Genomic DNA, 27,520 nt, shown 5'->3' on the forward strand with positions numbered 1-27,520 from the left:
AGAAATATCTATTCAAATCATTTGTCATTTTCATCTACATTCAGATAACTTTGTAGAAGGGCAGAGAAATATCCAAATTAAAGTCCCAAAAAGGATCTTGTGAAATTGGTTGGGTTCTTGGCTGCTGCAGACTTTTTGTGAATCTAAGCAAGAAATTTGGGACTTACTTTAATGGAATCTAAGCTACAGCAACTCCTCTAGTACGGCTACTACTGTACAATAATGGTGCTATTGCATGATGTAGTTTGTTCACTGCCATTTGGATTGCTCATTTGTAATTATGCCCCAGCAGCTGCTCTACTTGCCTGCATTGATGTAGTCTTTCCACTGCCATTTGTTTTGTCTTTGCGAATTATAAGAGTGATTTTGATGAGGAACTTTCTGCAGGAGAGGGGAAGGAAGTGCAAAAGACTTCTGCAAAATAAGACTTGTAGGTGTTATCGTGACATTCACGACATTGCCCTTACGTTCTTCACTATTGCCACGTACTTCCTGTCTTATTACAGATGTCTCGAATGTGATTCAACTGTAGCAAAATCAGGATCATACTTCACCACCAAGTTACATGACAAAAAAGACATTTCTAAAGCTCTGTCAAATGAAACAAAAGTTTCTAACACAGAATCTAAACTTGAATTATGAATACCTTTTTTTACTCTTGTTGTCTTTTAACCTGGCAGGCAGCTAAGCACCACACAGCCATTCACTCACTCCCCCACAGAGGGACAGGGGAGAGAACTGGGAAAAAAGTAAAGCTCATGGGTTGACATAAAGACAGCTTAGTAGGACAGTATGAACCTGTCCTGTCATCACTTCTAGATAATGGAAAAATGGTAGGGAAACCTGTACAATCTCCTCTTCATGCATATGTCATATTAGCAATAAAGAGACTTGAATGAGTTCAGTGGTATTTCTTATTATACTCAGTGTTACATTCAGTGTAATTTATCTTACTTGTTTAGCTTTGTAAGGTTAATATCTCAGAAAGTTAAAAGTACTTTGGATCACAAGTATATCTTACTTTTCTGATTTCCAGGAAAGACTTGCAGAAGAAATTGAGAAACTGAGATCTGAACTGGATCAAATGAAATTGAGGGCTGGTTCTTTAATTGAACCCACATTGTCAAGGTAATATTTAACAACAAAAGTTTCCTCCCTTTGAATTGAAAGAGAACATGAGCATAAGTGTCAAGCCTTTACAACAAGAATGCATTCAAACCACATATAATCATGTATTTCTTTAAAAATATAGGATCTGTGGAATGATTATTACTGTCACTTTTCACTTTTTTCATAGGTAACTGGGGCTTTATAGCAATGAGAATACACTGAAATATTACTGTGATTAAGGAAAGTCTTTGACATTATGGAATGTTTTTAAAAGCATAGCCAAATACCCATTTTCTCTCAGGATTCTGTAATAACAAAGTTGTAACCATCATTGTTAATACTAAAGCTGCTCAGTATATCTAAGGCCATATTTATTTATTCTATCAATTAGACCTAACATTTCATTATTATTATTAGCAAGAAGTAGCACAGCTTTGCCTAATGTATAGGAAAAGATCACAAAACTTGAACTAAAGATTAAGGCAATATGTTGTGACATAGTAAAAAAGTGTTCTGACAGTAAGAGTGTTGTGACAGGGCACTGAACATTGTCTCTTTGTGGTGGAAAAGCAATATGGAAACAATAGTGAGATGTACTGTAGAAACTGTACTAACAGCTGAAATTAATTTATTATTCTAGAAAGGCAGCCCTTCTTGCCTAAATGTATCCCTAAACCTCAACTTTGTGTTATCATTTGGAATAATATTTTTCACAAAATCATAGACTATCCTGAGTTGGAAAGGACCACAAGGATCATCAAGTCCAGCTCCTGGCTCCACACAGCTGGAGTACTATCTCATTTCTAATACACTTCCCCCTGTCTGGAACAGGGAAGTTTCAGCATTAAATACTTATTCTTCTCAGTCCATATTTAGTTCTATATTTGCAGGAGTTTGTTCTTTCAGAATAATAATAATAAAGCTGGGCAGCAGATAAATATCTGCTGCCAGAGATGAACCTGGGTTGTTTATTATCTACCAACTTGCTGCACAAGTACTAAGTATTTATCTACTTATATACATACTAAGCATGTTATCAAAGCAAAGTTCTATTACAGCAAATATTGTACAAACTTAGAAAAGAGTCATTGCCCTAATAGGTTTACAATATCAGAGGGGAGAGACATACAGATAGATTTAAAACAAAATGAATCAAAAAATTATTGCCTGGCAATGTAGATAAAGAGTTTAAGACATTTGTAGCCCAAGCCCCATTGTTATCAAGATTTGTTATTAGTATAACAACAAAAGCAAGTTGTAAGGAATTCTTAAAAAAGTAATTTCCTCCTCCCCCTCCACCCCCGATATTATGGAAGCCCCATGATGGGAAGCCTTATGGAAGGTAGACTGATGGCTGCTCAAAAAGAACATTTATGACAACAGTAGGAACTCTGATGCGTGCTCTACCCAAAACCAAATTTCTAAAACACATTCACTGTCCATGAAATTTTAACATCTCTGGTTTGACTTCTGTGACACGTGCTCACGTTTCAGAAATTCCAGTGCCAGATATTTTATTCATTTGTTTTCTTGCAGTATTTATAAAAAACAAACAGACGGTATTAGCCCTTGAAATCCATCCATTATTATTTTAGCTTTGTCAAAGTACTTATAATACCAGGCAGTAAGTTAAGTTTCTCCATGTGCTCTGTCAAAGTGCCTTTATTCAGCTATAAAGTAACCCATTTCAGGGCAAAGGGGTCACTATTTGGTGTTTCTGAAGAGATAGCTAATCATGTTTGTTGTTGCTTGCTCTGATGAGGAGGGCTTCCTACTAAAATATGTAGTCGTCTGTATGTTTCTGCAGGTGCATGGAGTCCCTGTAGCTGCTAGAGGTTTTCATGTTTATCCACTATCTTCACATTTCCCATTTATCAATTAATAGATACCACAGTTGTAATATTGGATTATTTTTTTAATTAAAATGGTGTTTGAAATCTGAGACCAATACTACAGTCTTTAAAGTGCAATATTTTTTAATTCAAAATAAGTTGTTCTTAAGGAAAAGTAAATCTCTCTTTTTAGAAACAGATACAGAACTAGAGCCCAGGGAAACAGTCTGCACTTTTCAGCAGAGATATATGTGCTTTTCTGAATGATTTCCTTCATTTAGCTTTTCTTATGTCCAAGATTAAAACCATCATTTTCTTCAACAACATCTTTCCCAAGTGAGAAAATTGTTTTAAGAACAAAACTTATTCCTATTTTGTTTCCCAAAACTGATTATTAACATTGCTGTGAACCTTGTAAGTTGTCTGTAGCTAATTGTATTTTCCCAAGTTTAAAAAAAAAAAAAAACATGAAACTCTCATTTTATGCTCTTATAGTGAAATGTCAAGCTTATTTAAGGAGTCACTATAAACAAAAGTGGTTGATTTAGTATAGTATTTGTTACGCTTCATTTTTCTATTATAATTATACTATTCATGTATTTTTATGTGGAGATTGGTTATGTGTTAAGAACTAGAAATTTGACAGGTCTCCACTGCTGTGGCTGAATGTTTAAATGGTGTACACATCCTTAGCTCTTCCGCATCTTCTATGCAGCCTGTAGTCAGGTTGTTTCTAATAGCACCAAGTAGAGAATTTTTACTGCTGCTATTTTATCAGGGACAGAAAGGCCAGTGACCACTGTCTGCAGCCAAGAAAAATATGCTGACGTTATCGAGTATATGCCTCACCACAACATCCCAAGACTTAACAGGACTACAGGAAAAATTTGAGGTCAACCATCATTATTCCAGAATATTTCTGAAGTATGGGCCATTCTTCTTGTTGGAGAGAGCGCTTCTGTTTTCAAAACCATAGTTATGTCTTGAATATATTTTTATGGAAAATGTTTAGGTACTTGTTCTTAGGTTGCATCCCTCATAGCAGTTAAATTTCTCAAAAGTATTATCAAACAAACATGAATCATTCAAAAATTACGCTATGTATCACAGGGCAGTTCACTAATATTTTTATAATGCTGAACTGTAAGAATGTGTTATAGATAACCTCACTCTTGAACATGTATCATTCTTACAGTGACCTCTAGTATCTTTATTCAGGGAAGTAGAAGAAAAATATACAGGACAGTATATTTAGCAGCCAGTTCTGCTAATTGTCTTGTCCTAAACTCTGCTTGTTTTTCATGTTGAAGTTTTGGACTGCAAGGTCCTACTGCAAGTTGTTGTTTTCTACCTTAGTTTTCTAGTAATATCTTATAATGTTCTTATAATATGATTTCAACTTCTCACATTTTTGTTTTGATTTTTGTGATATGTTTTTGTCATTTATTCTCTGATACATAGAATCACAGAATGGTTTAGGTTGGAAGGGACGTTAAAGATCATCTAATTCCTGCCATGGGCAAGGACACTTTACATTAGACCAGGTTGCTCAAAGCCCCATCCAACCTCTCCTTGAACACTTCCATGGATGGGGCATCCGCAACTTCTCTGGGCAACCTATTCCAGAGCCTCACCACCATCACAGTGAAGAATTTCTTCCTTATATCTAATCTGAATATATCCTCTTTTAGTTTAAAACCACTACCCCTTGTCCTATCACTACACTTTCTGACAAAGAGTCCCGCCCCAGCTTTCCTTAGGCCCCCTTTAGGTACTGGAAGGCAGCTATGAGGTCTCCCTGGAGCCTTCTCTTCTCCAGACTGAATAACCCCAACTCTCTCAGCCTCTCTTCACAGGAGAGCTGCTCCAGCCCTTTGATCATCTTTGTGACCTCTTCTGGGCCCACTCTAATAGGTCCTTCTTATACTGGGGACCCCAGAACTGAATGCAGTACTGCAGATGGGGATCTCACAAGAGCAGACTAGAGGGGGACAATCGCCTCCCTTGACCACACTCTTTTTGATGAAGCCCAAGATACGGTTGGCTTTCTGGGCTGCAAGTGCATGTTGCTGACTCGAGTTTTTCATTCACCAGCACCCCCAGGTCATTCTCCTCAGGGCTGCTCTCAATCCATTCTCCACCCAACCTCTATCTGTGCTTGGGATTATCCCAACCCAGATGCAGGACCTTGCACTTTGCCTTATTGAACTTCATGAGGTTTGCGTGGACCCACTTCTCAAGCCTTTCCAAGACCCTCTGCATCCCTTCCTTCCAGCATCTTGACCACACCACACAGTTTGATGTTGTCAGCAAACTTGCTGAGGGTGAACTCAATCCCATTGTCCACGTCACCAACAAAGATGTTAACCAGCACTGGTCCCAGTACCAACCCCTGAAGAACACTACTTGTCACTGGTTTCCACTTGGATATTGAGCCGTTGACCACAGCTCTTTGAGAGTGACCATCCAACCAGTTCCTTACCCACTGAGTGGTCCATCCATCAAATCCATGTCTCTCCAATTTAGAGACAAGAATGTCGTGCAGAACAGTATCAAAGGCTTTGCACAAGTCCAGGTAGTTGATGTCAGTTGCTCTTCACTTATCCATCAATGCTGTAATCCCATTGTAGAAGGCCATGAAATTTTTTAGGCCATCAAATTTGTCAGACAATAATAATATAATCCACATAGTAATATAACTCACATAATTTGTTTATTAAAAAATCTGTGTTCCTCAAGTGGTCATTGGATTGTTGTTTTTGTTATTATTACTACTACTATTACTACTGTGTTTAGTCACCCAGTCTATTTCTTTGACTCTTTTTTCAGGCCTCACCTTGACTCGTCAACAGAGTTGAGGTATTCTGTGGGCTCACTGGTTGATAGCCAGTCTGACTATCGGTCAACTAAAGTGATAAGGCGACCTAGGAGGGGACGGATGGGAGTACGCAGAGACGAACCAAAGGTTAATCCCCAATTTCTTTTCATATATTTCCAAATAAGAGCATGTTTTTCAGACTAATAAGCTTTTGGTTTGTGTATTTCCAGAATAAATAAATGAATACTTACATATATACACCAAGTTTTTTGGTGGTTTTTTTTTTGTTTTGTTAATATGTATATATACTCGGTTATGAGTATTGTACTAAAATGAAGGCAGAAAACATTGAAATTCAGACATCAGAGTTCAAACATGCTTGATTATCTGTCTTTTCTCAATATCTTCATAAATTTTCCTAAGAATTAACTTTACACAGCATTAAAAATTGTGTGAAAATACTTTACATCCCCTGCAATGCCAAATGCCCTCTTGCTGTAATACTGCAAGTATTAATGGAGAATTAATCATTGAATAAGTATTCTTAAATGTCAGTTGCTTTCCTTTCCCATTTTATAGTTCAGCTTTGCAGTTGTTTTCCATGGAATAAGCCATATATATTCTAATTCCTGGTTAGGTAAAATCACTTGGAGATCATGAGTGGAATAGGACACAGCAGATTGGCGTTTTGAGCAGCCATCCATTTGAAAGTGACACTGAAATGTCTGATATTGATGATGATGATAGAGAAACACTTTTCAGCTCCATGGACCTCCTGTCACCAAGTGGCCATTCTGATGCCCAGACTCTGGCCATGATGCTTCAGGAACAGCTAGATGCAATCAATAAAGAAATCAGGTATGTAACCTTGAACCAGCTGTGGTAGTGTTCTTGTTTACAGCTTTAAGGTCTCTTCAGTGCATGAGTTCAGATACCATTCATAATGACTAGGGGACCACTTGTACATTTAAAGGATTGATAATGTGTCTGCTTTTCATATGAGAGTATTTACTGAGTGAAGATAACATCGTTTTCTTCAATTCCCAACCGCAGAAAAAAATAAATGTTTACTTTCAAAAAATGTTTCATATAAAGAACTGCTTGGCAATTGAAAAGAAATACAATAATAACACTTGGCACATTTGACAAATCTCCCTCCACAGTCCTCTTTTCATGTTTTTTTTTTCCCCCTATTCTGCATAATTCTACCTGCTCACTAATGACCTCCTATCTGAAATACTTCAGAGCTGTTCATGGTTTCTTCTGCTGATTATTCCTCTGTTACATCTAACAGAAGCCATGTTTCCAAGACATGGTTTTGATTTTCTATGGAACCACAGAATGTGATTTATTTTTTTCATGCTCCAAGGTTGACTTCTAATGCTTGGAAATAGGCAGTGAAATGAATGTGTCTTGCTAAATTCTGTGCAAAGGTAATGGAGTGATAGAGAATCCAATAACATATTTTAATAAAGTAGTTTTTATAAACAAAACCATGTTTTAAGCTGAAAACATTCTTACATGTTTTTCATGTAAGATAACTTTTAAAAAGTTGGTATGTCAAAAGCATCCTCTCATTTCTGTAGGAGATGATGATGTTACTAAATGTATTAGTCATTTTCTGGTAATTTTATAGACAGAAAAAGTATGTTTAGAAGTATAATCAAAATCAGATTACCTTCTGCCAGATCTCAAACTTTCTTTGAGCAAGGTATCTTTAAAGACAGAACTCTATTGAAATTTATGGAATTCGAATAACTTTTGCATTCCAGGGGAGACCTTTTGTTATAGATCTACAGCTTTCAGTTTTCACTACTCCCAGAATTTCTTCATTCAGATGGGATTTTATCCCATCCTTTATTACACCTATCAAGAAAGAAATGTAGAGAGAAATTTTGTTGTTCGGAGACTGTTTCATTAAAACAGTGTATTTAGAGCGCATGTAGAAGAGAACTTTATCCATTGTTTCTATTATTACAAAGTCAGCACTGTGACCAATTCAGGAAGCTGTAGATTCAACAAATATATAAATTTTAAACATATTAACATTTTAAAAATTTAACAAGTAATTAGCAACCTTGTCTAGTGTGTGGTGTCCCTGCCTATGGCAGGGGGGTTGGAACTAGATATCTTTGAGGTCCCTTCCAGCCCAAACCATTCTGTGATTCTAATTATATAATACTATAAAATATTGTGACAAAGAATTGCACATAAAGGTAACATAGATATTATTTGTGCCATCTTGAGTCAGATCGTTGTTTTATTAAACAGAGGATCTTGACTTAGATGGTAGGTACAGTTTTATGTCATGAAAGGAAGAAAAAGGGAGAAGTCTTATATAGCCTTTTTTGCTGGAGGTCGTGTGAGAGAAGTTTATTTCCCCTACTGATAAGCTTATACTGGTATATAGGCTTTTATTACCGTCACTAAAAAAGCAAGCCTGGTTCACAGATTCAGTATCTCCAGGCTTCGTATTTTGTCATTTTACTTAGGTCTCTCATCCTTTTCCCTCCTATTTGCAAAAATAGATTCCTTCTAATGTGGGTTTATGAGCAAAGAACATCTAAGCAAAACTAAAGAATCCAGTCGAAAAATCCTGTTGAAGCTTTGTACGTCTAAGAAACTAGTATTTGTCGCCAATAAGAGCTATTATAACAAAAATCACTTAAAAACTTAATACTTGAGAAACTTTCGTTTTTTCATCAGTTTGTAGGGATGAAACATAAATTGTTTTGCATGTTCTCTTGTTTTTGTTTGTTTGTTTTTTAATGTGGATTATCCTAGTAATTCCCTTCTCAAAGGCCCAATTTCATTTGACTTTAAATTTGTGTTTATGCTTTAGCAACAGAAAATCAGATGAAACCAACTTAAGAGTGGAATTAGTTTTCTATGGTAAATCAGATTGTTAACTCCCCCTCTCCTGCACTTTCTCGTTTGCAAAGAAACTAATCTTTCTTACATGTCATACATCAAGTCTAGTTGTTGGGCAGATTCTTCCGATTGTTTTTGAGGATAGAGGAATTAAAAAAAAGGATTTTGTAATTCTGGTGATTAAAAACATGTTTTTCAATATTATTTTGGGGTTGATCTATGAAACTAATGTTTGATTTTTTTTTTTTTCTTTTGGATCTCATTTGAAAGGAAGTATTTTTTAGGTTTAATTTTGGGGTATGCAGAAATGAAGGAAGAAATTATAATGAGAAATTAAAAACACAGTCAGTAGTGGGCATATATAACATCTGTTGTACGTATATATTGTATGCCAATGTGAGTCTCTGTGCATATGTGAGACAATGAGAAGTACCAAGGAAGAAAAATTTGCTTTCAGAATTGGAGAATGCTTTTAGAGTACTAATTCTGGCCTAAGTTGAACTGTGTTCTTTTATTTCATAAGGTTAATCCAAGAAGAAAAAGAGTCAACAGAACTGCGTGCTGAAGAGATAGAGAACAGAGTGGCCAGCGTGAGTCTGGAAGGCTTAAACCTAGCCAGAGTCCACCAAGGCACATCCATTACTGGCTCAGTGACGGCATCATCACTTGCAAGCTCATCTCCTCCCAGTGGACACTCAACTCCTAAACTCACACCTCGCAGTCCAGCCAGGGAGATGGATAGAATGGGGGTAATGACACTGGTAAGAACCTCTGTGATGCCCATTTTAGGTGTGATATTTCTAGCATCATATTTTCACTGTATGGATGGCTCATCTCTCTAATTCTATATTCACCTCTCTGTCATACAAACAGATAGTAAATTTCTTAGAATATGGACATCTGTGATTTTTTTTTTTGCTATTGTGTTTTCTGAGCATTACGTGATTCACCAGGGACATCTTGATCTGAGGATCAAGGGCATTCAGCACAAAGGCAATGGAAATAATAAGAAACAGAACTGATCATTAGAAATACTGTAATTAATATATAAGTGGAAAATGCTTTCTAATGAAAAGCTCTGAAGTGAAGTAGCTATCACACAGTGGGGCTATTGGCAAGTTTAAACCTCCAGGAAGTGTGTAGCAGACATTAAAACCTCATTATACCTGCACCAGTTTGTATGTATTCTTCATGACAGTATATCAAGCACATGAAATAGGTGCTTCTTTTTTTCCAATAATTCATTTAACTGCTATGTTTCAACATTACCGATAGTTTGCAATACCTAGACACCAAATTATCCTGCAAAGAAATTCTAACATTACTGTACCTTTACGCACATATTCTGAGATATGTCTATTTTGATTTGAAAGGGGATTTGCAAAAAATGATAATAATAATGATTTTGGTTCTAGACGAAAAGGAATTGCACATAGTCATGTAAGTCAATGTAGCATGTGTCAGCATATTCTGATGTTCAACTCTAATATTGATAAGAAAGCAGACACAGAGTGTGGTGTTCAGTGTGGGCTACAAACTGAAATTTAGAGCCTGAGTGAATTCATCTACTTAAGCATTAAGAAAGAATAAAATCAAAGCAGCCCATTCTGATGATGTCTGATATACAGTGAGGAGAATAGGATATGTGTAACCCCATTTATTTCTTGCTGTTTCTCTGGTAATCTGAACATCATCAGTGTCCTACAGTCCACTCCTGGGAAGCAGCAGCAATGGTTCCATGTGGAGACAAGTGTCCACTCATGGGGCCTCTCAGCAGAGGGGAAATGAGCTTTGATCTCAATCAGAAAGCAGAAATTAACTCTCCTAGCTGAAAAGGTTCCCTAGCTAAGAACAGCTGAGAGTGAAGCCCAGCTATTCATCCTCCATGTGGCTCCTACTCAGGTGGGAGTAGAATTTCTTGTCTGTCTTCTTCTAGTTGCGTATTCCTTCCCTGCCCTCTTTCTGGAAACTGACAGCTACTTGTACTCACCTGAACGCATTTGCTGCCTTCTTGGGAAATAAAGACAGCACCTTCTTATTGTGAGAGGAGGTCATGGCTAGCAGGTGTGACAGACTGAGGCACTGTTTCTTTTTTCTCCCCCTGGTTCCCACTGCTGAAGAGCAGAAATTAAGATGGTGGTGGTGAAAACCATGGTTGAGAAGGTGGATGTACAGGCTGCCATGGTGCTACCCACTTAACCAAAGCAGCACCTTCCTCAATATGCAGTTTGACTCCATCCACCATTTAAGCTAAATAATTTGGCTACAGATTAATGGCAATGGTTAAATTGACCTCCCAGCTGGCACCCGTGCTGCCTAGTTGCCTTGATTTAGACAGTCAGTGTGTTCATCAGATTCAAATACAAAATGGCAGTATAGATTCTACATTTCATGTTACTACAGCCTCACTGGCATCCAGCTGTAGCTGGACTAAAACTCGGATATGTCGGTATGAATTGCAGCCAGACTCTTGGCATATCATAAACCATAAAAGTAACGCCATACAAAGCACATACATTGATCATTTCAGGACACTGCCCCTGCACTGTTTTAGCAAGAGTTGAATCTTGAATATCTCATTACCTTCCTGGCTGGGGACAGACACAGCACACTATCAGACATCCTCCAAGTGGGAATACTTGAGTTGGGGAAGAGTTAAGTAATAGTCTGGTCTCTAGAGCCCAAGTTACCAAATGGTCCCATAGGGGCTGGCTGGAGAAGCAGTATCACAGGATTTTCCACATCTCAGGTCTATGCAACCAAACATTCTGCAATTTCTTCAGCTCTGTTTGTATGAATGAGACATCCACCAAAAAATAAAAATGAAAAGGGGTTGAACAAAGCACATTCTATCAGATTTCTACCGCCAAATAATGCTGCAGTACAGAAGACAGATGAATTTGTATTCATTGACTAAAGGTGCCAAGTTCATTAAGACAGGGTAACTGGAGAGAAATACCACTTTTCTGATGTGGTATTTGATGATATTTTGTATGTATCCTCGGTGAATCATTGATTAGTTTGTAATATTATAAAAAACTGCAAATATGTTATATATATATATATGTATGTATGTTTTGGGGGATGGGGTTAGTGTAAGGTTTTATATGAAAAATCCAAAATTAAAAACTGCTATCATAAATTTGGAGTATCCTATTCTTTGCTAAATTTGTGAAAAGAAATGGGATTGTAACTTTGGAAAAAATAACTGCTTTCACAGATGGTGTATTTGTAAAGGGTTATCTTATGTTATGACACCACATTTATAATCAGTATATAGTATGGGTAGTCTTAAATTAATGAAATATCTATTTCATGATTCTGAATGTCAGAAGAAAAAGTGTGTTGCATTGTTATGCTCAAATAAGATTTATTAATCATTCTTTTTTGTTGTTGCTGCTTTTGTTACCAATTTAAGCCAAGCGATCTAAGGAAACATCGGAGAAAGGTATGATACTGGCTTTTTAAAAGCTTGGGAGAGTGCTTTTGCCATATTCCTCTGCCATTTAAATAAGCGGGTCCTTCCCATGTGCTGCACCCCTTTCACTACTTTTCATTCAATACCTGAACATAGTCATTTTAAGACTACCTCAAAAGGCTTGCAGGGGTCACTGCTACTCCAAGGATCAAAGCCCACTAGTGATACTTTGCAGGAGCCTCTACAGCACACACTTAAAGGAGATACAGTTAAAAGCAAAGTGTGGGCACAAAAGAATTACCTTCAAATGTATTTTGGCCATTTTTACTGCTGGCGGAACCAAAGTCAGATTGCTTGAAATCTTGTGGAGCAATATAAAGGTATTTGCAAAATTGGAGCTGAATATGGTAATTATCTTTACATGAGAGGAGACAGTATTCAAATTAAATTAGTATTTGTTGTGACAAAACTCCTTTTTTCATGCTTATTTTCAAGTGCTTTGACCATTCACTTAACAAACTGCAGAGGGAGTAGTCTTGTTTATGTATTTACCTTCCCCCTTACTTCCCTGAGAATTTTGTTTACATGAATAATCCTGCTTAATGAAAGAGGCCTGCTCATGCATAAGGTTATTTTCATGTTTAGACCTTTACTGGATCAACCCATTTGGGATAAAAGAAATTAATTTTGTCTCCAAATGTACTCTCTGTCCTTTCAAATATGTATTTCAAGCTGCCATGTTTAGGCAATTTTATTATTTCCCAGTGGTCTTTTTAAACAATAAGAATCCTTACAATTTGCTCAAAAAAAACTGCCCTTGAATCCAAACATGCTTCAGTTCAGTTGACAAATTTGTGAAATGTATGTTGAAAAATTCATGAAAAGCCATTTGGCTCTCAATGTAGTATCTATCCCCCAGATTGCAGTAGTTGAAGAAGATGGGCGTGAAGATAAAGCCACAATCAAATGTGAAACTTCTCCTCCTCCAACACCCAGAGCTATTAGAATGACACATACCCTTCCTTCTTCGTACCACAATGATGCCAGAAGGTAAGATGTCCATACCATGAATCAGTACTTCACTTTTACCACATATTACTCTCTTCAGATCATGTTGTTTACTCTAAAATGCCCTTATTTCTTCATGTTTCTTCTTGGTAGTTGTTTTCTGTACCATGAAAGAAACCTTTACCTTTGTCTCTTATGTGATCCTGATAATATTTGTCAGTGCTAAAACACATACTGTATATTTCTGTTTTAAGGTGTAGTTTTGATCACTACTAGAAGTAGTGATCCTGCAAATCCTAGAAAGACAAATATCAGGAATATCCTGTAATTGTCATCAATGGTTCTTAACAAATTAAAAATATTTATTTCCAGTCTCATATTGCTCTGCATATTGCTAGATCACTTAAGGAGCAAGATGTGATTAATTGTTTCATTTGTGGGAAGATTATTACTAAATTATAACCAATTCATTTGTTTGCAGAGCTGCTCAGAAGAAAATAAAATTAAATAATAATAATAATAACTTGTTATCTGTTCTATTTCTTTATTATCATTCATAGTAGTTTGTCTGCTTCATTGGAGCCGGAAAGCATTGGTCTTGGCAGTGTCAATAGCAGTCAGGACTCCCTGCACAAAGCTCCCAAGAAGAAAGGAATCAAGTCCTCAATAGGACGCTTGTTTGGTAAAAAAGAGAAGGCTCGACTTGGACAGCTGAGTAAGAAATTTGTGGTACCAAGTCAAGGTCACCACTTCACAGTCATTTTTCCATTTCTATTTTTTTTGCTTCTTTTCAGTTTTCCGATTTGCTTTTTGTTCTCTTTACTCTGGCAGAACCTTCCCATTAGACTCCATTGTTATCATTAATTATACGTCAGGAGTTTGCTATGACTATAACACAAATGAAAGCAGACTTCTGACACAAATTACTAGCTCAAATTACAAACTACTACCCTCTTCACTGAGCCTGCTGGTTCACTACTTTCTTGAATTAGGTTAAAAATGCTAACTGAGTATTCTCAAATAATCAAAATAAAGAGGAGATAAGAGAGAATTAAGTATACACTCCACTCTAAGGGGTATAAGAATGTGATATGGAAGATCCTTGCAGGTGTAGTTGCCTTTCTCACTGCAGTGTGTCAATAGATGTCTGCTAGTGCCTTTCACCGCTGTCCTCACTGTACTTTTGCAATTAGCTATGCTGCCTATGGCAACACTTTGTTTTCCTCCTATTTCTTTTGCCCTTTTCCCTAGCCAAGATCTTTGTCTAATTCATGCCTGGCAAAATTTTTCTTCTGTGATGCTCCATGAGGTATGTCCACGGCAAATGCAAAAAACAATCATGCCTCAACTTTATTTAACAAGTATTTAACCTCATTTAGGTAGCAAAAGCAATGGAAAGTTAAGTCACAGTTAAGGCACAGGCTCATAGTTTATGTACCCAGATTGGTACATCTTTAGCTGCAGTCTCTATTGCTAGGCTATCTGATTTAGCTAGATTAAGATTAGCATACAGGTGCATGCCACACAGGCATAAATTTAGTAAAATAAAATAGAAATAATACCTCTTTCCTAGTCACAAAGATTTCAGAGTACAGCTTTGTGAGGCACTAAATTTTTACTGGCATGGTGACAACGTAACACCTACAAAAAATTTTAAAGGTTTGCAGTAAGTGTAAATGCTTAAGTGATACATAGGCTTGAAATAATAAATTTAAATATAAAAATAATAATACCACCTAAATTCATATTGACATATGATATTAATGAATGCTAATCACAACTTAAACAACTAACAAACCCATTACTAAAATCCTACAACATAAAATTATGCAATATTAGGATCAAAATATCAGAGTAAAATCAAAGGACTGAGCATTCTCCATTTACACCCCAACCTTTTTCCTATTTATATTTTCTTTAAAAAATAATAATAATTTTTAATCTTGATTTAAATTCCTTTTTTTCCTCACTACAGTAAGAATAAAACTGATTTATTCAATCATCTTCATAGTTTAATGTATTTCAGGATCCCATTAAATGGATCTCTCAAATAAACCTGCATGTCGCCATCTGCACTAATGAAGAATTTTATAACTTTAGTCTGTGGTATTAATTCAAATTTACATTCCATAAAACCAATTTTATTAATACTGATGGATTATGTATAATAATCTGTGATTTCACAGTAACTCAGGAACACAGAGGACAAAGATGTAATAAATATGCTGGTCTTCCCTGCAATTCCTTGCGATATGAACAAAAATAAAATAACACCTTTAAAGATTGCCTCAGGAGCAATATAATCTGGCAATAGATTAATTTCTTATAATAGCCAACATGATTAATAAGCCATATGCATAATTGGATAAAGCCTGTTTGTAATTCCCAACACCAGTTCGTGAAATTACACTATTAGCTATTAGTGAAGATTTGCAATTAAATGAATTTTTTGTGACAACCATCCTTTAGCTCAATCGCAAAGATTTCAGTACAATGCAGATTTTAATTAAGCAAATTAGATTTACAAGCATATACAAAAAAAATACAGTAACTAAAAAGTAAGAACAAAATATTTTAAGAAATTAAGAGACATTGTTGAGCAGCTGAATTACAGAATAGTTTTCCTCATCTTAATTTTTAAGATAAGACAAAAAATATTGTGTGGCAGTATCCATTCAGTAACTGTTTAAAGACAATAAACAAAAATTAAAATAGTGGTAGTAGTTGAATCAATTCCATGATAGGTTCAATATCTGTGCAGCTCTATTAATAGCTGCACAGATTAATAGCTCGATTAATAGCTCTATTCATAGTAAAATAATATGTCACAGAAACCTAAATAGTAAGGCATATCATCATTGCACTGCAGTTATTATATTTATATGTTTTTCATTACCTAATTCTTTAATTCAAAATCAATAAATGAATATGATTTGACTCTTTTCTTAAATTAAACTTATTCTGATTTGATATAGATACAGACTTCTTATATTTTTGAATATGAAAAATACCTTTTATTCAATAGAACACCAAGTAGTACAGAGGCAAGAAACCTGATTTTGAGCCTCAGAAACATTAATTTTTCTTATGTGCATATTTGCACATGCACACAATTACACTTAAAGGAACAATTTAAAAGTTCATGGCAATGCATGGGATATTAAGGATCCCAATGACATTATTATACACTGCATGTACAAATAATACTTCTGTAGCTGGTTCCATAATGTCTCTAAAATCATGTGTAATATATACTCTCATCTAAGAAGCAATATTGGAACCTCCAAAGTTTCATTAACTTCAGAAGAGCCAGGCTGTCACCCAAAAGATTTCCTTGATCCACATTACCTTCAAAATTTAGTTTTCCACTGCTAAACTTGCCATTTTTTTCATAATTATTTTCATAATTTGTTATTTTTATCATTGTATCATTGTTCAAAGGCAAGTATAGGCCTTAGGATATCTTTCTTAGAATCAGGATTCCAGTTTTCTACATTCTTCAAGATTTCTGTTAATAACTGGGGAAGGGGAAAGGAATGTACAGGGGGAAGGAATGTCTCTTATTTAATTTTCTGAATTTGTTTGTGTTGTGGTTTAACCCGGCTGGCAGCTAAACACCACACAGCCATTCGCTCACCCTCCCCCCTCCCTCTCTGGGATGGGGGAAAGAAATGGGAAAGTGAAGCCTGTGAGTTGAGATAAAGACAGTTTATTAAGACAGGAAAAATAATAATTATAATATCACTACTAACAATAATGTGTACGAAACAAGTGATGCACAATGCAGTTGCTCACCACCCGCTGACCGATGCCCAGCCTATCCCCGAGCAGCCGGCCCCCCACCCCGGCCAGCCACCCCTATCTATTGTTTAGCATGACGTCAGATGGTATGGAATACCCCTTTGGCCAGTTTGGGTCAGCTGTCCTGGGTCTGTCCCCTCCCAGCTCCTGCTGCACCCCCAGCCTGCTCACTGGCAGGACAGAGCGAGAAGCTGAAAAGTCCTTGGCCTGGTGTAAACACTGCTCTGCAACAATTAAAACATCAGCATGTTATCAGCGCTCTTCTCATCCTAATCCAAAACATAGCACCCTACCAGCTATTAGGAGGAAAATTAACTCTGTCCTAACTGAAACCAGGACAGTTTGATTTTAAATTTATCCACTCCTCTCTCTTGAGGAATACCACAATACACGTTTGCATATTCTCCTCATCTTACAATTAAAATATTCTAGTCCCTAAAACAATCTATCACAAGGATTTTTAGTCTCTCCTGGTCTAGTTCATCTGTATGGTGTATCATCGAGATCAGTTTGTTCAGAACCATGGTCATCTGCATGCCTGAGATACAAACAGGCACAATGACCATATCCAATACAATGTGCCCTTGATCATTCAAAGGCCCAGATGTGTTTGTTGTGTGGTAAAGTCTAGTATGCTGAGAATACTTTCCAGTCTGTGAGAGTGATCATTTAATGTCACAGTCATCCTCAGAGTGGCTCATTGAGCTTGATCAGTATGTGAACAGAGAGCTCTATCAAGTCATTGACCATTCTCCTGCATTAGCTATTTTGCCAAAGGAAGGTAGGAGCTGTAGCACTATAATTCTCTGAAGAAAATACTTGAGCATTAGAACTTTACAGGCTTTGTTCCTTAAGTGAAGTGGTAATAGCAGCACTGATGCTGATAGGACATCAGCCTTGAACAAAGAGTATTTGCAGCATCACTGCCTTGTTATTTTTGCTAGCTCTGTCAAAAGCCCGGATTAACTTTCTAAAACAGAAAGTAAGCAAATCTGTCTATTGTTGAGTAATATTACCCCATATCCTTTAGTCCTTATGAGAAGATGATCTAATGGTGTTGTCAAGGATGAATGGCATTCTAGATGGATAGCTATTGAATGTCACGTATCTTGCCTTTCATTAAGATGCTACAGCCATAGAGGAAGAACTAGATTTATAACTCAAACAGTAAACTGAGACCAGATGGGGACCTTCAATCAATCAATCAATAGAAAGCCTGTGTTAGCTATTTGATTGATAGTTATGAGCTATTGCAGTTCACTTTAGGAGGTTTTTTTTTGTTTTTTGTTTTTTTTTTTCCTTCTGTCATGCAGAAGAGACATGAGTTACATTTATATCATTTCACTGTGATAAGGTTGAAAAAGAAAACTGTTGGAATCAAAACCAGAAATCTGGCTACAGTCACTGAAGTGTTTCTGAAGTGCCGGTTGTCTGTTTAATCTTGTTGATGTAGAGGTGCTGCTCTTTATTTTGATTCCAAGTGATAAGATGAGGGGAAATGGCCTCAAGTTGTGCCAGGGGAGGTTTAGGTTGAACATTAGGAGAAATTTCTTCACTGAAAGGGTTGTGCGGCATTGGAACAGGCTGCCCAGGGCAATGGTTGAGTCACCATCCCTGGATCTTCAAGAAATGTTTAGATGTAGAACTTAGTAGCATGGTTTAGTGCTGGACTTTAGTACTAGCTTAAAGGTTTGGACTAGATGATCTTAGAGGTCTTTTCCAAACCTGAATGATTCTATGATTGTAATCCCCCATTGCACTGCCATCATACCATCTACACCTAACATCTGGTGAGCTGCTCTCTCAGGAAGGTGTGACATATTACAGCAGTTTATATATAACAGGTGTTATATATGTACAGCAGTTTGTAAAAATTATAAGTTTACTCCAGAGTCAGCAAGAAACATTTGATGAGATATTTTGTAAGACTTTGAAAAGCAGATGAGAATAAGCAAAGTATACAGTTATGTTTTTTGTGTTTGTGATTGGAGGCATCATTCTCATCATGAGATGTGGAAAATTAGTGCCCTCTTCATTGAAGAAAAATTCCGTCTGGCCAGTGGTAGAGGTAGAACTACACCTGCTTTGAAAGTGCTGCTTGAAAATGGGTTTTTATAATTTAACGTCATAAAATGATACTGCAGTTGGTTTTGTTCCCACTTGGTTGAATTGCATGTAAATGTGATTTGCAAAAGCCTGTGATGATATTTTGCTAGATACCATTTACACTTCATTTTATGGTTAAAATCGCTGAATCAGAATAGAAATCTTTTATTTTATATTGTGCTGTCCTAATTATCCCGGTGTCCACTCCACAATTGTTTACTATCCATTAGTTGAAAAATAAGAATTTGCCACTGACAAATGGAGAAAAGCATCAGCATTTCCTGTAATGTTGTCTTTCTATGCCACTTATACACCTCATGAACAGGAGCACAGCAGAAAGCAGCTTTCAAAGAAGTGCTGCAGCCACTGTGTCTGTGCAGATACATGTGCAGGTGTGAGGGCTGCTTAGAGCCAGAGTTGGGAGACTGTGCTGGCAACTTCATGAGCAGCTCACTTCTACCTTGAATCCAAGCAGCAATTAAAAAAAAAAAAAAAAAAGAAGTCAGAGTACCTTTCAGCTTCTGCACCAGAAAAGTCACATTAACAGACATAATTTTGATCAGTATGGATTAACAATACCAATTTTGTCCACAGTTTATAATATGATTATAGTTTGCTCCAGGTGTCCTTGCTTATTGCAGGCTTTCCTTGTGACTTGAATCAAGTTCTTCAAGTTCCCCTGACACAACAGCAATTAGGTGTCTAGGGGCCTTCTCCAAGGAGACCCATGAGGCTTTCTACTTCTCTGACAAATTCCTTGTGTTGTCTCTGGTTTAGGAGTTTGGAAGGATAATGACATCAAAGACTGTAAGACTCTCTGTGAGGGCAAAACAAAGACTTTAGCATGATGACATTAACTGATGCTATATTATGTCAGTAATAATCATACAGTTCTTGAGAAGGTACTTTCATCTGCATGTTTCCCAACTAAGATCAAAAAATGGTGAAGGCATTGCTCACTCAGGACCATGAGACTGATACTTAGGAGTCAAACAGGCAAAGGAGAAGACCAGGGTGCCCTTTTCATACATTTCTGCTGAACATGAGGAGGAAGCAAATTTTCTTTCTACTTTTTTCCATGTAGCAAACACTTGCAAGCATTAGATGTTCTCCACAAACACTAGATGCCATGAATTAAGTAAGCAAACATAGATGATGAGGGGACGGTCAGAATGGGTATTGAAGGATTGAGAGAACAACTGGGAAAGAGATGTAGGAAAATATGTTGGTTTTTTGTTGTTTTGTTTTTTTTTGTTTTTTTCTTTTTCCATTTTCAACACAGGAGGCTATATGGAAACAGAAGCAGCAGCACAAGAATCTCTGGGATTGGGCAAACTTGGAACCCAAGCAGAAAAAGACCGAAGACTAAAGAAAAAGTGAGTACCACCTTTAAGTTTCTTGTATTGGCTCATACTTGAATCTAATGTCAGTTTTTGTGTTGTTTTTATGCAGATGTATAATGAGAGGCAGGACCATCTGCTATGACTGTTTATCACTTACTGTGTGTGTTGGTTTTTGTGTTTTTTTTTTTCCCAGAGTAAATGTTTTTAAAGCTGCATATAAAATATAGGAAAAATATTGTAATTTTGTCAATTGTATAATATTGTTTCATTTGCAAAACAGTAAGAGAGAGGCATTTTCTGTTTCACATTGTTATTAATTCTTTATCATTTGGTAACTACAGTTCTTAAAAAATAGGCAAGCAGTGAAAGAACCATTTTAGTGACTGACTACATGAATTTTTCAGAACAGAGAAAAGATCGTTTGTGTTATCCATTGAACAAATTATTATTTCTGTCTATAGAAGTTAAAGGCTCCTCATAAACCCTAGCAGCTTCACTTTCTTTTGCTTGTCAGCAAACGGCAACCTAGCTTGTTGTTCACCTAAATCATATAATAACTTAGTGCTGACTCTGGTGCACCTACTTGTAAAACCAGTATGCTGACTCATAACAGCTGCCAGGAGCTAAGGAGAACTGTCAAAAGAAAGCTACGAACACAAAAGAAACCTTTTGGCAGCATCACAGTTCCAGTGTAATTAGAGGGTGTCTGAGGAAAAAAAAAAAAAGATAGTATTTTAAAATGACATCGAAAATTCATTTAGTAAACAAACAGGTTTATGTTTCATCCATAATCACTAACTTTAGCGCTATTATTTGATTTTGAAAGCCTAATTTTTAAAATGTTTGGTGTTTTCAGGTCTTTCTGTCTTTTAATATTCCTTTGCAAAGTTTCAAGAGAATTAGCAATTCTAATCCAAAAAAAGCAAGGGATATGTTTCAGCTTTTCTTTGAATTTATATGTAGAATATTTTTAACCACTACTTTCATGTCAAGCTACTGATGAAATACGTCTTTAAGTGTGCATATTTGTGTAATGTACATATGTAAGTGTTCAGTTTAAATTAACCTCAATTTAGCAATTAAAGATAGCGAAGCAGTCATTGTGCTAGCTGACAGGGATTTTGCAGTTGATGAGTCTTGTCTTTGGATTCCTTATCCATACATCTGTTATCACTCACTATTCATTTAGAAATATATGTAAGTATAGAGTATATTACTACACCTTTTTATTGAATTCTAGTAAGCATAAAGAATACTATTCACTTTTCTGTGATTTTTATTTTTTATTTTTTGGTAATTCCTGTTTATATTCCTGCTATGATGACTGAAGGTACTACAGCACCATTTTTGAAGGGACGAATGGACAAATGTGTTCACTTTTTCATATATTAATAGTTATTTAAACTGGATAAAATACCATAAGACTTGACACACACTACTTCATATATGACAGTGCCTACCAAGTTTTCAGTCTAGAAATAATAGGTATATAGGTAATCAGTTATTAGACTTTTGTCTAATCTCACATAATGAGACTTTTCCATGCTGTCTTCTTTTCAAGTCTTTCCTTTTTTCTCCTGTGTCTGTCTGTCCTTGGTTCTTTATGGATTAGGTGTAATCAAAATACTCTCTGCTAGAAGGAAAGGAACTTTTCCTTTGTGACTATTCATCCAGTCTGAACTGTATTATTACTGACCCTAATAGGTATAAATTATATACCTATGTTACAAAGATTTTTTTTCCCCATTACTTTAGATATGTTCATAGCTTCTCACTTCAGTATCCTTATGACTGATTTTAAGATTATTCTTAATTTACTATCAGATAAATGTTAAGACACTTCTATCATAACTACCATGTGTTGGTAATTTATGTGTAGAATATATAGTTGTAGAGGAACTGTAGTACAGGAAAAATTTAACATTTTTTTAGAGAGATACATGGGATTCAACTGAATTATGACTGCCATTAGGATGTGAGTTATCAATAGGGTAGACGATAATTAACATTTCCATGTAAAAAAAATGCAGTCATGTATTTGCATGTCTTACCTTGCAAAGTATTCAGTTGAAACAGTCCAGAAAGTCATTTTAATGACAAGTTTGTCTCAGTAGGTCTGGTTCACTTTTGCCAACACTTAGTTATGCATAACTACCCCTAGAAGTATCTTTCAGAAACATACAGTAACTATAAAATTACTGATTTGTGTAATGCAAATGAGAAAGTAACATTAAGGATTATGGTAATGTATATGATGTCTTTGTAAAAGATAATATGAGGAGTTTGAGAATAATTTGCTATCTCATGATGTAGCAGTAAGATTCAATTTCAGGTGTTTAACTTGTTCATATTGCTAAATAGGCCCTACAAACCCCACAGAGGCAATGATCCCAGTCTCACTGCAACAGAATGAGCAGAGCACCTCACCTTCTAAGGATTTCTTTGGCTAATTTTGATTAGGACACAAAATCCCAAGGGAACTAGGCTTACCACAAGAATAGTTAAAAGACAGGATAAAGCAGGAAGCATTCCTTTGTATTAAATTTCAGGTCTGGGAGAGCTTTACTTATGCTGGTTTTGTCACTTAGAGGAAAAAAATCAGTGTTCCCAGAGCCAATTCTGTTTTTTTATAAAACGGGAATAATACTACATATTGAACTGGTGTTAACAGCTCAGTGAACTTCTCTTTCAGTTCAGTGGTAAAACCCATACTTCTGATGTAGGAAAGCCAGGGATCTCCCCTTGATGTGAAACCAAAGGTGGGACTCATCACTCTGACCAGAACATTCTCACAGTTTTCATTAGCTTCAGGCAAAATTCACCAGAATTTGGAATTAGCTAGTTAGTTTAAAAAAAAAAAAAAAAAAAAAAAAAAGGTAGTTGTTCCCATTAAAATGTATTTCTTCTGGTTGAATTAACCTCATAGGTAAAAAACACTTTAATTAAAAAAAAAAAAACTTCAAATTTTGCATTTTTGAATGTATTGAACTCTATCAGTAATTTAGCAAGTATGCCCACTAACTTAGGGATGGAGAAGCACAACGTTCCAAACTGTGAGCTGTTGCAGCCAGTAGGTACTAATGGTCCCCAGGTGTCCTGGCTACCTGTTCCCCGAATAGCAAGCACGTGCATTGACCCTGCTCTGGCCTCCTGGAGTTAGAAACACACTGCACTGTTATACTATTTTAGCACAATTTATATGCGTAGACTAGATTCCTGAATAACACATTTCACTCTGAAGAGTTTCTTGAGAGAATATGATATTTCTGGAGACCAAGTCTCTCTCCAGTGATAATAGTGTCATTAACCTAAATTTCAAAGTTTTCCTGCTTCTTGCTTAGAAAACGCTATTTAGATGTTAAATTTCTTTCAGTTTCAATTGACTACTTAGACATCATTAAAATGTAATTATCATTTTGTCTCAATGATATGTCAGATTTATAAACCTCAAACAAGAATCTCTTTTCATCCAACATTTGGTTATTACAGTAAATATATCTGTAACAAGTGTTTTTCCTAAGGCATTAAAGAGAAATTAAGGAAGCTGTGTATAATTTTTTTTAAATTAGACCCCATCATGTTCCTCAAGCCATCTGAAAAGATAAGCTTAGGTTGCCTGAATCATCTATAAATGTTTACTCACAGAGGTGAAATACATGATAGATCTAGTTTTTTTTGTCGTTTTTTTTTTTAAAGCCTTACTATTTGTAAATCGAACATGCAGTCCAAGAAAATAAAAATGAATGTTAGGGGTATTTAGAGCATTTAGCGTGTTATTCTATTGATGTGTGCTCTCTCTTTGCTTTTTTTTTTTTCTAGTGATTAATCAGTCTCCCTGTTAAATAAACGGGTACTAGTTTCTCATTCTGAATTTTGTAGCTAGCAACTCCAGCTACCATTTCTCAGTGGCTGTGTATACACACGCTATCCCAGCTGTTCATAGCATCATCCTTGGTGGGTGTTTTTGTACCAAGTGATGGGATTGTGCTTGTAACTTGGTCTTGCCTTATGCTCAGGGTTTTCATCAAAGCCAAAGCTGGTAGCTAGCATACAAAGTTTTGGGCTAGTCCAGTTCCTATCATTAGTCATGACGTTCATGGAGGGTTCAGATGCATGTGTGTAGTGCCCTCTGGGATAGCTGAAGTGTGTCCCCCACACATAGCTTAGAAGAAGAGTACATAATATGATGCCTAAAATCAAATAATCTGTATCCCCTGTAAAAAACACATATCCCCACTGACTTTACTTCAGCTAGCAAACTTTTGAGGCAGTTAAGAGAAACTATGCTTTACTGTCCTTGTTGCTAAAGTATCAAATGATACTAACTTTAACCCTTTATAACAAATCTACATTAACAATTAACTCAGCGAACTTCGAATATTGTCAACAAATGAATCCAGATATACTTCCCTTTTCGCTATAACTGTTCTAGTGAATGTCAGCTGAATTCTACTATTCCACAGAAGTTCTGCTCAGGAATGATGCTAAATCATGCTTGCTGGAAGGCCTCGCTAATGGCAAATACATATTTAGGTAGCACAGAAGGTTGAATGAATTACGCTTTGCCTTTCAAATTGCAAAGTGCCAGTGATACATACCCTTTTCAAATGTTTGATTTGATCTACAACAGTATGCAATATATCAGAACATAAGTATCTTCCTGAAGAAAGGAGCATACTGAAGAAAGATACATGCCTTTTATATTGCACAACAGTGCAAAGTGATTGGTCATTATAATTAGTATTTCACATGCACTCTACAGTAAAATGTTTCTTAGAAATGGGAAACAAGGAAGCTTGGCAATGAGCATTTTAAAACTTAAAACAAACAAACAAAACAAAAAAAAAACATTTAACTGACAATAGCATCCATACTGAGATACAGCTCTACCTGGAAATCATGTAATCAAAAATTATGATTACATTTTTTAAAGTTTTACGTGTAAGCTTGTCCTTCTAGCTAACCTGGCATTTGACAGTGAAAGAAGGGTATGCGTATTTCATCCTATGCAAAGTGCTAACATAAGGCAAGGTCTGAGAGACATTCCAATGCTACATAGTCCTAGATTGCCATACAGAGGAGGATTTGACCTTATGCATGCTGCTAGTACAATTTGAAATTGGTCTATGCCATCACTTTCTCGGTGGTCCTAAATCCTATACATAAATTATGTCCATGAAAAAACTTTACATGCAAGTCAGCTAGCCATTAACTGGATCATACTGACAGGATTCTTGTTCAAAAGCAGATAAAATCCTGATACTTCCTACAATGCTTGTTTGATTTGACTCTGGATAAGAATCTCTTAATTGTCTTTTTATTTCCTTTTTCAGTGTAATAACATAAATCCTTTAATCCCACATCTCCAAGACAAGCTTAAGATGTAAGGTTTATATCTTCCAAGGAAAATAAAAATAAATATATTATTTCCCATGAACCTGTTTTGGGGAGGTTTACTCCACAGTATTCCATGTTTTGTTTGCAAGGTACAAACTCCTGACTTCAATCAGATTGCAGAAAAGCATTGATATGTCAGGACATATGCATATGCTTACATACACAAAGTCCTGTAAAATAGACCTAAGCAATGCTTGCATGTAAAGTTACTGTGTAAAAAGAAATCTATAGTATGCATGACCTGATAACTAACCTGAGAGAATCACAGTGCAGCTAAGTTTCAGCTGACTACAGTCATATGCACATCAAGCACCAGTAACTTCCATATTAACAGAAGAACATATACGAATTGAGTTTAGTCCCTTTCAACCTAAAACCAGGTGTGTGTTTTTCAAACCATCTCATGATTTGTTTTTCATCATGAATTGTTTTTCATTTGTATATCTTTTTCAAAAATTGGGAGATGATTGAGAAAAAAGTTGCAAAAAATATGCCTCTTGTTCTGGTAATCTACGTTTAAATCAAATTGATAACATAAAACAGAATACTTGGACTTAGATTTGCCTATAGAAAATCAAACTTTTTGATCCCTATCAACAGAAAATACGTCAAGGTAGATCTTTTTGTGGAATAAGAGTTTGAAACACTGTAGTCATCATTTAGTTCCTTTTGAATCCTCACAATGCCTCTTTAATTAGGTTTTATGTGTGCAACTCCAGTTAGAACTTGACATAGTAAATTTGTGACTACAAATAATCTGTCCTCTGCAGTATACAAATAGCTGTTTCTAATGACTTTCTTAATTGCACACATTTCAAAAAATGAATCCAATTGGATTAATTAAGGTCTTTTTCTGTGCCATCAATCTGATGTTCCCAAATACTTAATGCTTATTAAACACCATTATATCCTAAACGTACATGATTTATTTTCTCACAGTAGCTCTTAAGAATATTTTTAATATATTTTTTTTGTTTTTTTCAATCTTTCCTGAAACTTTAGGAAAATTCAAATTTTGCATTTAATTTCTTCCTTCTTTTCTCATCTATGAGAAATTATCTGATGCAGTAGGTAGCTTTTAGACTGCTCTTTAGTTCTTCCTCCCTTTCTAGCAAACAATCCTCGATTCATTACCTATTATTTTCTATTTTTTCATTCCAATGTAGGAGGGAGAGGTATTCAGTGTTCTGATGAAGTCAACGATTGTACACTGTGGCCACTGTGGTTTTCCCTTAGCTGGATTGGGTTCTGGTCCTTGAGACATACATACAGATGTCTTTTTTTAATTACTTTGCCAAACATATTTTTAACCCTTACTGAATAAAAGACTGTTTGAAATAGTTATTCAATAAAAGCTTTTAAAAAGGTATCTTGCTATTAAATTAGATATTAGGGGAATTCTTTCCTTTTGTAGCATTATCAGTGCAAGGATATATGGGTATTTATCTTGCAAATGATTATTAAACCTTACTCAGAGTATTCTGAGGGTAAAAAAAAAAAGATACAATATATTGTATTTGTAAGAACATAAACAATAATACCTATATTGAACTAATTTTTAAAATCCTGTATTTTTAAATAATATTTTTATCCTTTTTTAAGTTGTTTTTTTAATTCTTTTCTCCATACAATTTGTATCAGCTTTTAAAATTTTTAATCAAACAAAATATGACAAGGTCCCAATCCCTGCCTTATCTACACAGGTCTACCTATTGCAATTTGAGATTTATTGATAAATATAAGCATCTATCCTCATACATGCAGTTGATTCCTAAACTCTGATCTCCTGCAGATGCAAATACCCTTTCAGATTATC

At 35.8% G+C, this 27,520-nt stretch overlaps 1 protein-coding gene across 16 annotated transcripts in view; it reads left to right on the plus strand.

Annotated features, from left to right (window-relative positions):
• Positions 1–27,520, plus strand: part of PPFIA2 (PTPRF interacting protein alpha 2) — a 343,054-nt gene that overhangs the window by 285,984 nt on the left and 29,550 nt on the right. For 13 of the 16 annotated variants that reach the window (XM_083807695.1, XM_083807685.1, XM_083807694.1 and 10 more), the window contains 8 exons: positions 1,037–1,128; positions 5,772–5,907; positions 6,398–6,618; positions 9,155–9,392; positions 12,050–12,079; positions 12,969–13,099; positions 13,618–13,772; positions 20,247–20,340. In XM_083807695.1, coding sequence (XP_083663821.1) covers positions 1,037–1,128; positions 5,772–5,907; positions 6,398–6,618; positions 9,155–9,392; positions 12,050–12,079; positions 12,969–13,099; positions 13,618–13,772; positions 20,247–20,340 — 1,097 coding nt within the window. The remainder of the gene's footprint in view (positions 1–1,036; positions 1,129–5,771; positions 5,908–6,397; positions 6,619–9,154; positions 9,393–12,049; positions 12,080–12,968; positions 13,100–13,617; positions 13,773–20,246; positions 20,341–27,520) is intronic. The other 3 variants (XM_083807696.1, XM_083807697.1, XM_083807688.1) reach the window with 1 other exon arrangement.

This window comes from Anser anser, assembly GCF_964211835.1.
Source record: "Anser anser genome assembly, chromosome: 1".
Classification (NCBI taxonomy): domain Eukaryota; kingdom Metazoa; phylum Chordata; class Aves; order Anseriformes; family Anatidae; genus Anser; species Anser anser.